Source organism: Chenopodium album, chromosome 9, assembly GCF_948465745.1.
Source record: "Chenopodium album chromosome 9, dcCheAlbu1.1, whole genome shotgun sequence".
NCBI classification, from domain to species: Eukaryota; Viridiplantae; Streptophyta; class Magnoliopsida; order Caryophyllales; family Amaranthaceae; genus Chenopodium; species Chenopodium album.
Window position 1 is genome coordinate 11,767,454 of NC_137842.1, and position 12,572 is coordinate 11,780,025.

Sequence of the window (12,572 nt, forward strand, 5' to 3'; positions counted from 1 at the left end):
TAAAAGCCTTAATTTTCAATATTTTTAGCAAAATTTAAGTGACAATATTCTTTATATTTCCTTTTTTATAATTACAACATTTATATATTTGTTTTTTTAAGGGCGGGGAAAATAGCGATTTTGTTTTCTAGTATAAAAAAAGTCGAGTAGAGAAAATTCATGTAGTACCAAATTATACACTTCATTCTTGCACAGGGCCTCCAAAAAGGTTGGGACGACCCTGGTCCATCTAAGGCTGACATCAATTATAACTTCCTCCTTGAGCATATTTACGAGAGAAACAAAGTCGTATAAATTGTGATAGCCTGCAATAAACGTTTTGCTTACCAGCGAATACCTTCAAGACAAGCATTCATCTCTGTATGTAAGGCCGATTGAGCCAAACAGTGAGTTGCTCCCCCCAACATTCCATGAATACCAAACTCTTCTTTTTCTGGACACCATCCTTATCTTGAACAATGAGTTCATTTATTCCACGATCCATCTACCAATATTATTGCCGTTGAAATATCCTCCGTGCCAACATTTTGTAAAATATCTCGCACGAACCTTGGTGGATGATCAAGTCCTCGTCTGGAGGGTGGAAACACCATAGATTCACCCTTGTATCTTCGGAATATAGACTCGATTTGTTGCCTTAACCCTTCTGAGATAATAGTCGACGTCGACAACTGATTCCCCGCCAAAATTCTATTTTTTCTCAGGCTGAAGTTCCTCATGCTAATTGTAGTTGCTTGATGGAATTGATATGAAAATCTGAAAATAAGATTTAAAGAAAGATTTGATTTTCTCCTAATATTTAATGTATTAAGGATTCAATGCAAAATGTTTGAATGTAATTTTTGAATATATTGGTAGTTTATGGAAATTTGCATGTGTTATAAAAAGATATAAAGTGTTTCTTGGTATTTAATTTATGTTTTTTTTTCTCTCTCTCGTTCTTCTTTTTTTTTATTATTATTTTTTTTTATTATTTTTTTTGTAGGGTGAAGTTCCTGAATTCGTTTTGGAATATAGATTCAACCACCTAAATTCGTTTTCGGTGGTTTTGGGGTGGTGGTTTAGGGTTAGGGAAGGCCAAAAAGGGCAAGGGAAGGGGATGGGGTCGATTTCGGTGGGGGGAACGGGGCTGGGGGAGGATTCCAATGGGGGAAGGGAAAGGGGGTGGTTTTGGTTCGGGGTGGGGGTCAGGGCAACAAGAACGGGGAAAGGGAAGGGGGGTTGGGGAAAGGGAGGGGTGGGTTTGCGTCGGCGCCGGCTAAAGCTTTAAGCGTCGGCCGCCGGCAGGGGGAGGGGGAAGGGGTGCTAGTTGAGGGGAGGAGAGGGGGTGGCTGGGTTGCTTTTTTTTTTTTTTTTGAATAAACTTAACTAACGGAACCTTAACGGATTCCGTTAAGTGGTTGTGAAATTTTAATTATTTGATTTTAGGTGGTAGCAAAATAAAATAAAAAATTAAACAGGTAGCAAATGTAACACAAGGTACTTTCGCTGGTAGTAAATGTAAATTTTTTTCTAGTTTATATTAATGTAATGATCAACAAAATTTTACATGATTAATATAATGTACCCTCATTTGTAAAAGCATGGTTTTATATTTCGGTTTTTTGGATCCAAACAAGGTCAATCCGATCCGATCTAAAAACCCGAATTTTCAAAAATTTCAATTCGATCCGATCAGATTAAAAGTTTGGATCCGATCCGAATTAATAATTCGGAATGGATTGAATTGGATTTCGGTTTTTATCCGAATAATGAGCACACACCCCTAATTGTAAGCTTATTTGAGAATCTTTGTATTTTTTTTTCCTGAGAGAAAGAATCTTTGTATTTCTGTTATAGAGTACTAATTATGAAGTTGAATTATTTTGTTTATATGTACAAAAACTTTTGCATGCCCTCGATTTACAATAATTTTATTGTGCATTGAATATTTTTAGGAAAAGTGACCCTTTTTTCTTACAAAAGTGACCCTTTTTTGTACAAAAGTGACCTTTTTTTTTCACAAGAGTGATCCTTTTTTTCACAAAAGTGCCCCTTTTTTTTCACAAAAGTGACCTTTTTTTTTCACAAAAGTGACCCTTTTTCACAAAAGTAATTAAGCTATATATGCAAAACAAAGTATCAAACTCAACAAAAATAAACACAAAATTAACAATAGTCATGAAAAAAAGTACAATCACTCAAACAAATAAAACTAATAAAGATCGACATCACATAACAACAAAAAAATAAAATAATAAAAAATATTAATCAAGAGTTCTGACATTGTCATTGATATAGTGAACTTTACCGATTCATCTCGTAGGTTGTAACCCCAAATTAACCCAGAAAAGTAGTGAAGAAACAAAACCTAGTTATTGTAGTATCTATCATTTCTCACAATTGATATAGAATCAAAGGGAAAAACAATTGAATTGCTTTTGAGTTATATAGATTGATGTATATTGGGAATCGATTGGGATGAGAGAGAAAATGGAAAGAATTATGAAATTTTCATTAAAATTTGAGAAAAAGAAGATTTCAAGTAGTGCAAAGGAGTGAATTTTTTTAGTAGAGGAAGATGGTCGATGTCGTCAAGTATCAGTTTTTCTGTTGGCTGCTATATACTTGAAGAGGAAGATGGATCTTGAAAGAGGAAGTAAGAAGAAGTACAAGTAGTAAGTCTCTGACCATTCAATAATTTACTGCACGGGACTTTTTGTAAAGTTTGTGTTATATGTATTAGTAATTGATTGTAATGTCGTGGTCAGTGGAGAATTAGTGGTGACCAACCATCCAAAAAATCCTCTATTCCCTACTAAGCTAGATTGATTTTAGAATGAATGAAGATTTGTTAATATATTCCCTTCTTCCCCAAAACTCTTAAAAGTTTACCACGATGACACATAAATTATAAATCATGGAAATTAATTTATTGCTTATCAGTTATCAATCGTTATTTCATTAAAACATTAGTAGTAATTATTCTTTTAATTGAGTGAAAATAGGGGGCAGGACCTTTTACTATTGGAAATGAAGAAGTATGTAAGAGTAGACGAAAAAAAAAGTATAAAGGTATTCTAGGACAAAGTGAGTACACATTAAGATACAACAAATTCATACTACTATTCGTGTCCCACACAACTTTCAACAAATCCAAGGGAATACCAAGGTACAAAACTCAAACAAGTCTCCCTCAAACAACTTTTTACATGGTAAGAACTTCCATCACATTCAAAATACCTCAAGAACCTCAGAGAAGATATAAAATTTCTTTCTGGGATAAAATCACAGTCATGTCATAACTTAGTCTGGAACTAAACAAGGTTATCTTCATCGAGTTCATCACCCTCTTCCCCAGCAACTTCAGCCCGAATTGCATGCAGTTCCCCAGTTGGCAGTTTTCTAGCGAGCCTGATTATCACATGTTCCAAATTTGATATGGTGCTAGATTGTGCCACACGTTTAACTTCTTCAATGTCACCTTCTCTGTACGCAGACATAAGTTTACTAGCCACACGAAATTGATCACTATCCATAAAAGCATCAGTTTGTAGACAATCATTGTAACACTTCTCTGCTTGTTTGAAGTCATGAGTATAGAGGTAAACAATGATGGCACTTAGGTAAGCCTTGCATTGGCTGTTTTTGGCATTGCTCTTATCAGCTGCCAAGCCCAACCTAAGCAAGGTAGCTGCAGCATCTTCATACTTCTCAAGTTTTATATAAACACTAGCAGCAGCTCGATACAAGTCAAAGGCCATCTGCTCCTTTTCATCCTCTTCAAGAATTTCACAAGCACTTATATATAAACGAGCAGCTTCCTCGGGCATAGACTCTTCCAAAGCACGAGCACCTTTAGCAAGAGCATCGGACGCAGGCTGCGATCTTCCACATTCAATATACAACTCTGAAGCCCTTTTGTAAAAATCGGCAACCTCATTCCAGCTTCCTAGTTCCTTGGCCATCGCAGCTGCAGATTCCATAAATCTGGCTGCATCCCAAGGCGAAGAGAGCATCTCCTGTCCCTTGGATGCTTTCTCAAAAGCTAACTTTGCCTTTTCGTTTTGTTTAGCAAGCCTGAATGCAATAGCAGCTTGTTCATATAGCACCGCCGCATTCTTCCAATCAGCATTCCATCTAGTAAAACTTAGCTTAGTAATCTTGTCAGCTTTGGCCATCTGCTTTTCAGGATCTGAGCTCGCCATGGTTGAATGCCTTCAGTACACAACAACTTATTTTCAGGACACAACTATTGACAGTTTTTTAGACAGTAAAGGGCTTTCTGAAGGATTTCACAGTCCCTGTATTCCATTCATGACAACAAAAGGCTAACATCAACAAGTATGCTCCAAAATATATGCAAACCCAGTAAGAAATGATGGCTCAGACATCACAAACAGAGAAAAGAAAAGAAGAAAAATTAACAAATTGCAAATTCCTATGCAATAGTCAATGCCTCAGTTTGATGAAGACATATTACAGCATAAAATTTGAATTCCTTCAAACAGTATTCATGCATTCACCTGGGCCTATCAACTCATGAACAACACACACCAAACCACCCCCCCTCCCCCACCCACCAAAAAACAGAGCCTCGTTACTCAGCGAGGATTAATCCCTTGCCTCTAGGGTGGAAGGTAAGAAGGCATTGCCACTCCTCCCTTGATTCTCAAAAGAAACATCCGTAGCATAAGTGTAGCATGCGGTTCAAAGAAGAAAAACGAAAAAACTAAAGATACCTTGAAGGAACCAGGAATCCAGGATGCAATTCAGTTACAAAAATACACTAAAGGGATGTTTGTTTAAAAAAAAAAAAGGAAAAAAACAAAACATGAAACCAGCACCCCCCCCCCCCCCCCCCTCCCCCCTCCAACCCAACAAAAAAAAAAAGCCTCCATGGAGTTTGGTTAGAGAAAAGGAGAAGTATAAACAAACCCCTCCGGTATTCCCTAGTTGATCTATGCCACCCCTCGACGTTATATGCAATCTGCCAATCTCTATGCATCGTAACTTTTAACATGCCAATATCCACATGATCACCGCCAATTGCCGACCTTTACACAATTACACCTCCTTTGCCAGCACCATGCTTACTCAATCATCGACTTATTTTCACAGCAGGGTGGTGGGGAAAGTTGGTGGTGGGTATATTGGAAGCTAGGTTGGGGTTAGGACACTGATCAATCCAGCTATGGTCATGGAGTACAAGGGTTCGAGGATTTTATGAAGCCCTTGGTGGAGGTGGAAATCAGTATACATAGTAGAAGGATTTAAGGGAACTTCATAAAGGAAATGGAGAAAACACTGTTTAAAAATACCAACAAAACAACATTTGAAAATTGAAACCCCCAAACCAAAACCCCCCTAAACAATTTCATCATCAACCAATTCCAGGAACATACTTCTCAATCTAACCAACCAAAAAAATATGCACACTTTTGTCTCCTTGAATGACAGCTAACGACGATGAATATACAACTATAAGCTCTCGTGGAAACAAAGTAGCCAACTAACACCCTTCCCCCATCCCCAACTCCGGGAATAGGAGGAAAGTCCTTCCTTTATCTCCGTAACTTACAAACATAATTAAAAAAAAAAAGGCCATAGCTAAAGTCGAAATAAGAGATTACTCGAATGCAATAATGCACCATCAATTCCTCCAATCTCAAATCGAAACAAATATGATGTAAACAAGTTCTCCAATCTCAAAGCTAACCACACAGCTTGAACACATAAGTTATGCCTAAATCAGCACAGAACCTCTTTCTTATCCAATTAAAAACTCAAATTACACCAAAAAAAAATGCACCATCAATTCCTCTCTTGTAAAGTTGTGATACTGTCACCAAATTATACGACCTCATAACTGACAAATTAATCATACCATCGAAAATTGGCTTCGACAATCAGTACAATAATTAATTTATTCAAAAAGAACCCAATATACACCAATATTAAAATAGTATGATTGAGTGTAAGCATTGAAATTATGCTAATTGAGCTGAAAATCTTATAGTGAACAACAATCCTTGTAAAATGTAAAGAATAAAAAAATAAAATGCGAGAATTAAGCATGGAAAGAATCAAAGACAAATATAAATTACCCAGACAATGATAGAGTTGAATTTCAGGGAAAGTTTGATCAAGCCCTAGATCCTGCTTTTCAATTTTGATCTTCAATTTGGGGAAAAGCAGGAGAAAGAACGCTCTTTGCTAAGTTTGCTTCTTTATTCTTGGCTTTGGCTGGTTCTAATTGCCAGTTTGCTTGATATTATGTCCGTCTTTAAATCCTACGAGTAATTCTATTTATATTATTTGCAACAATTTGACATAAAGGAAAAATATTGGGAAATTCTCTTTGGTAGACCTCTAATAATAAACATTCTTAGTGGTCAAATGCAAAAAAAGTTATTATGAACCATGTTTTAAAAAGTTTTATCAATGGTAACAATAAGCAAGGTAATTAGGCATTTCTTAACCATGGTTAACCATTCTAAGTAAAAAAAAAGTTGTGATGCCTAAAATACCCCTATTTTAAAATTAATTAAAAAAAAATAAATAATAAAAACCACCACCTTGCCACCACCTTCGCCACCATTCCCTCTCCCCCTCCCCCTCCTACACCAAAACCGACGCCGGCACCGGCGCCCAGCTCTACCTTTGCTGGTGCGCCAGCCTCCCCCGCCCCCACCTCCTCTCTTTCCCCCTTTTTCGACCCTTCCTATTTTCCCCACTCAATGCCCACCGCCGATCACTCTAACCACCACAAAACCGGCGCCATTCCCCGACGACCCCCCCTCCCTAGTTCGCCGGCCAAAAACCCTAAAAACTCCAAAACACTAGAAAATACCCAAACCCGTTTAGGTTTTCGAAACCAAACCCAGGAAATGGGTTTCGGTTTTCTGGTGGTTTTGGGTAGATTTCTGGGGTTTGTGGTGGTTTTGTCGGGGAGGGGTGTTGGTTTTCGTGGTGGTTTTGGGTGCGATAAGGGCTCGACGAACGGTGGGGGGGGAACTGGGAAAGAGAGGAGGTGGGGCAGGTGGTGATCGATGGGGGAAATGGGAAAGGGAGGAGGAACGGGGCCGAGGTGGGGCGTCGTCGGCCGGAGGTGGTAGAGGACAGGCGTTGTTGACCGGAGGTGGGAAGGCAAGCTGGCTGGGGGTTAGCCGCGCGGCAGTGGTGCTGGTGGCTAGGTGAGGGGTTTGAGTTTTTTTTTTCCTTTAAAAAATCTAAGAAGGGGTTAACCATAGGGTCAAATTAATCATTACATCATTAGTTAACCATAGTTACGCTTAAAATGCCTAATTACCTTGCTTAATGTTACCATTGATAAAACTTTTTAAAACATGGTTCACCAAGGATAATAACTTTTTTTGCATTTGACCATTGAGAATGTTTATTATTAGAGGTCTACCAAAGAGAATTTCCCAAAAATATTTAATCGTTGCAAATAATATGAAACGGAGGTAGTAATTGACATAATAATTAAACTTGATACACATACTATGTACATATACTACCTCCATTTTATATTATTTGCAACAATTATACATTTTTTCTCTCTTTTTTATGTCAAATCATTGCAAGTAGTATGAAACGGAGGTAGTATAAATATTGATAAAATAAAGTCAAGCCTGTCAATTATTGGGCGGATGAGTCTATTTTTTCTCTCTTTGTTTGATTGTGTTGGCCGAGTGAAGTGTAAAGAACGTCCCTGACTTTTGCCAAAAGTTTAGTTTTACTCCTTAAATTTAGAAAAGTTTGGTTTTGGTCCCTCTACCACCACTTTGGGTGGTCTTTGCTAATTGGACCAAACATTAAGGACCTTGGGTGTTGACCGAATCAAACATTAGGGACCTTTGCTGCTGGTTGGACCAAATTGTAGGGACTTCGCATTTTTTTTTTTATTCAATTGCTACTAAATATGTTAATTAACCATATATAGCCTTAATTTATCTAACATAAACTATTGGGTGCGGCACTTCGCACCCAATAGCACATGCGACAATTTTAAAAACTTGTCCAACCCATTTTTATTTGTTTTTTGTTTTTGAGAAAAGGCTTGTATAACTTTCAACTCTGTAGCCCAGTTTTATTTCTTTCACTTATTCCGCCAGTTTCAACTCTATTTTCTTATTTTAAAAAAAAACCCCATATTCAACTCCATTTTCTCTTCTTTTTCACTGCAATTTGTACTAATTTTCTTTCTTTTCTTTTTCAACTTTTTTTCAATTGTTTCACTTATGCAATTTCTACATTTGTTGCAAATTTTCTTCATTTTCGTCTGCATTTTCTTCTTTTATGAAAGATTTCTCAGTTAAATATTATCGTAAATCGAAAAAAATGAGGTATAAAAATGTTAATCGTTTGCCATTGAAGGTTACGGTAGAACATCCTGATGATTCACTTCTTTCCAACTTTAGGTATGCATTTTTTCCCTTAATTCTTAATTTTTTTACTATGAACTGTTTTTTTATTTTATATATATATATATATATATATATATATATATATATATATATATATATATATATATATATATATATATATATGATTTAGTATACATTTTGTTTCTTTTACTGCTGCTTTAAACTTTTAGTTATTTGATCATTTGTAATGTAATTTTTTGATTCAAAATGTAGGCTATTAGTATATATTTTCATCGTAATTCAACTTATGCTTTGTTTGTGTTTAATTAATTGAATTTTCGATTTAATGTATCTGTTTTTATTTTAACATTTGCTTTTGCTTCTTAGGGTTTTATGATATCGTATTTTGTATCGAAAATTTCATTTAGGTCTTTGTTCAAATTTTTATGTCCTTTTAGATTTTGTAATGTATTTTTATGTTATTTTTTTTATTATTTATTTTTAGTTACAGAAAATCTAAAGCAGAAAAAGGTACTTCAAAACAAAAAAATCAAACAAAATCTAGGTATGATCTTTCGACTTATATAATTTTTGTATTGGCTAATATTTTGATTGTTTTACTTGAAATCTTCCGTTGGCTGAAATGTTTTCTTAGTTGCCAGATTTTTTTTTTTTTTTTTTTTTTGGCTTATATTTTTCATATACTGTCTGATAAGATTTTTATGTTGGCTTGTATATGGTGATATTAATGGATGATATATTTATTGTGTTACCTTATATAATCATATTGATGGCTTATATGATGATATTTTTGGCCGATATATTTATTAGGTTGCCTTATATAATCATTTTGATTGCTTATTGGCTCATATGTTTTTCTTTGTTGTGTGAAATATATTTTTTTTGTTGTCTGATATGTTTTATTTTTTTACTTATCTTAATTATGGTTTATATACTTAAATTTTGGCTTATTTGTTTATTTTATTGGTTTAGATGTTTCTTGTCGAATATATTTTTGTTATTGGCTTATATCACTGTTTTGTTGGCTTATCTATATTTTGTGTCTGATATCATTATAATGATGTCTTATTCTATAATAATGATGGTTGATATTCTTAGTCAATTGCTTATATACTCCCTCCGTCCCATAATACTTGACACAATTCCTATTTTCGGTTGTCCCATAATGTAGGCCACGTTACTAAATATGAAATAAGACCACTAATAAAATAATATTAATATATTCCCACATTATCTCTCTCCTCACTACCCTCACCAACCTACACCCATTGTTTTATTGCTATATAAAAATACAAAAGTGAATCTTGTATATAAGAAATGGACTCACTTGTAGTTTTCTTAAGCTACGTGTCCACCCCAACGTCCCAAGTATTATTGGACGGAGGTAGTATTAATATACAAAAAAATCCTAGAGAGAGAAAATCCTAGCAACCTACCATTTTTTACCTTAAAATCTTTCGATTGAGCCATGGCTAAGGATAAAAAATCAAAGGGAAGCAAGAATTCTAGCTCCAAATCGAAGAAGAAGCAGAAATTAAAACAAAATTTAAAACCTAAGACCCGGAATTATACGAAGCGAATGGAATAGAGCATTGCTTCGGATGATGTTTTTGAAGCTGGCTGAAGTATTCAATGGAGGAAGAGATACCAGTGAAGGAGGTTACTGAAGAGGATCGATTGCAGCACCAGGAGTTTAATGATTGGCTTCAAGTAATCCATCATTCCTCGAGCTCCATTAATGAGTTCGATAATACCTCTGATTTTGGGATTGCTAGTAGTGGGTTCATCAATCCTAAACCATTGATGATTGATGATGGAACTTTGAGCTTTTGAAACAGGGTAAGTAATTTTTCCCCGAATTCTACTAACCCAGATATTTAATGCTCTATTTTACGAACTACTGCTATTAGAAACCTTGTTTTTCAATCTGCTACTGCTAATGATAGTAGTAGGAATTCTTGGAGAGATAATTTGTTCAAGAATGTTGTTGATGAGGAGGTTAACTTGTCTAGTAATGCTCAGGAAAAGGTGGGGGTTATTAGCTCACATAATTTGATACAGATTACTACTGATGGTGTACAATCTGAAGTTGATTTCTGGAATTCAGCTTTAGTTTGCTATGTTTTAGGGGCTAAACCTATGTATTCTGCAATTTGTAGACACCCAATTGTGTCTCCCCAACCAAACCCAGTGATGAATACCTTTCACGTCATTTGATTATCGAACGAAGTGAAAGTGTGCAAAGTCTAATGATGAGGATTATTTTATTAAAATGTTTCTCTTTCTGTTTTCAAAAATATTTCTTTTCTTGCTCTTTTTTATAAAAAATAGTCATTCCAATTTGGTTTTGTCCATGATAAGGGTCCAATAATAGTGTAGTTGGATTGGGCTCGAAAAGAGCTTTCCAATGATATATTATAAGCCCAATTCCGATGAATTATGAGGAAGTTATAGATTAAATTAAATTAGGCCCAATGATCTACAGTAGGGCCTATTGATTATTAATCCTAAAGTAATTAGGATTGATTTTAGTCTTCTAGGAATATCTAGAAGGTTCTCTTTAATTCTAATGAGGTTAGGATTGATAATTATATTTTTAAAGATGTTTTATTTTGAATGTTTTATTTTGAATAAAATATATTAAATCTGATTTTAAATCTGCTTAGATGCATAATTACCTATAATTGACTTAGAAGGTAATTTCGCGTGTAAAAGCGCGTTGAATTTTAAACCAGCGCGAGACGACAGAGTCGTCGCAAGGAGCTGACTTTCGTCGCCTGGCGCTGGCCTTCGTCGTCTGGCGCTGACTCCTGTCGTTTGCGGCAAGCGGTATTTTATTCCGAATATGATTTTCTTTGATCCCCGTGCTATTTTTCCTATAAATAGGGGTCGTATCTCCCTATTTTCAAATCATTAACAATCATCATCTACATCTATAACCATCATCTCTTTCTCTTTCTCTCTTAAAGCTAGAAGCTTTCTCTCTCTTCTTTTTCCTAAACCTTCCCTCTCTCAAAATTCAAAGTCGAAATAACGCTATGAAAAAAACTAGAAAATTCAAGAACAAAAAGTTGTTGAGGCATGTAGGAATTAGCGCTGAAAACAGCGTCAGAGCCGAACGATGGCGCTGTCACCTGGCGACAAACATTGTTTTCTTGCGCCGAATTCTTCCAATTCCGAGCCAAAAATCTACCTTCTTGTTTTAACTAGTTTTCTAGTACTATTTGCTCGGTTTTAATTCCTGATTGAGTTTTCCCCTTTTTTCTGAAACCCATATGTGTTCTACATATGGTCATAACCCTCTGGGAATTCACGCTCCATCTACCCAATCGAACGCTCCTGGCAACGAAGGGTACATCCGAGTTTGTGAATTCACCAAACCATGGAAGCAAGATTAACTTGCGGGGTCCCATCCACTCGCGCCAAACCTAAACATGGGCAACGGGTCGTGCCGTGCCGTGCCGCCGCGGGCCGTGCCTGGCCGTGCCGCGGTGGTGGGCGTGCCGTGCAGGCTTCGCGGCAGGCCGTGCCGTGCCTAAATATGGCACACCCCAGCCCACAGCACGACACGACCCACGTGCCTGGCGGGCCGCGGGCCAAACCGTGCCACTTTTTTTTTTTTTTTTTTTTTTTTTTTTTTTTTTTTAAATGAACGTAAAAAAAAAACAATATATAAATATTTTTTAGTACAACTTAATTTTATATAAATAATGTTATTAATTTATGTTTATGTTAATGTTAATATATTTTGTTTTGAACAAACTTTATTTTAATTAAGGTTATAAAAATTATTTATCTAATTATGTTTAAGTTTATATAAATAATTTTATTAATTTAGCAAAAAACAACAATACATATAATAAAAATTAAATTACCACTGCCGTGCCAGACCGTGCCACGTGTCGTGCCGGCGTGCCGACCCACGGCCCGGCCACCGTGCCTCGTGCCGATTCCCAGATTTTTGTTCACGGCACGGCCCACGGCCCACAGGTGGGCCGCCGTGCCGTGCTGGCGACCGGGCCGTGCCGGAATCGTGCTGGGCCCGTGCCGCCCTCGTGCTGACAGGGTAAAGTCGTATCCCCTAATCAAAAATAATTCCTAAATCCTCTAACTAAAGTAGATAGGGAAGTAGGGTCGATCTCCACAGGGAAACAAGTCTTTTTACTCCTAATTAATTAATATAATCTAAATTACCTAGTA

The 12,572-nt window shown here is 36.2% G+C and overlaps 1 protein-coding gene across 2 annotated transcripts; it reads right to left on the reverse strand.

The window, feature by feature from the left end:
- Positions 1-3,080: 3,080 nt before the first annotated feature.
- LOC145558395 (gamma-soluble NSF attachment protein-like) lies at positions 3,081-6,241 on the reverse strand. Of its 2 annotated transcripts, none has more exons than XM_081619622.1 (2): positions 6,087-6,241; positions 3,081-4,197 (listed from the first exon to the last, which is right to left on the reverse strand). In XM_081619622.1, the coding sequence occupies exon 2, from the start codon at positions 4,185-4,187 to the stop codon at positions 3,297-3,299; it is 891 nt and encodes a 296-aa protein (XP_081475748.1). In that variant the 5' UTR covers positions 4,188-4,197; positions 6,087-6,241; the 3' UTR covers positions 3,081-3,296. The 2 variants fall into 2 exon arrangements, with proteins under 2 accessions (XP_081475748.1, XP_081475747.1); XM_081619621.1 differs by having other exon boundaries at positions 3,081-4,283.
- Positions 6,242-12,572: the final 6,331 nt, after the last annotated feature.

Excerpts from the sequence above, each read along its gene's own strand:
- LOC145558395 (XM_081619622.1), bottom strand. The coding sequence starts at position 4,187 with ATGGCGAGCTCAGATCCTGAAAAGCAGATGGCCAAAGCTGACAAGATT.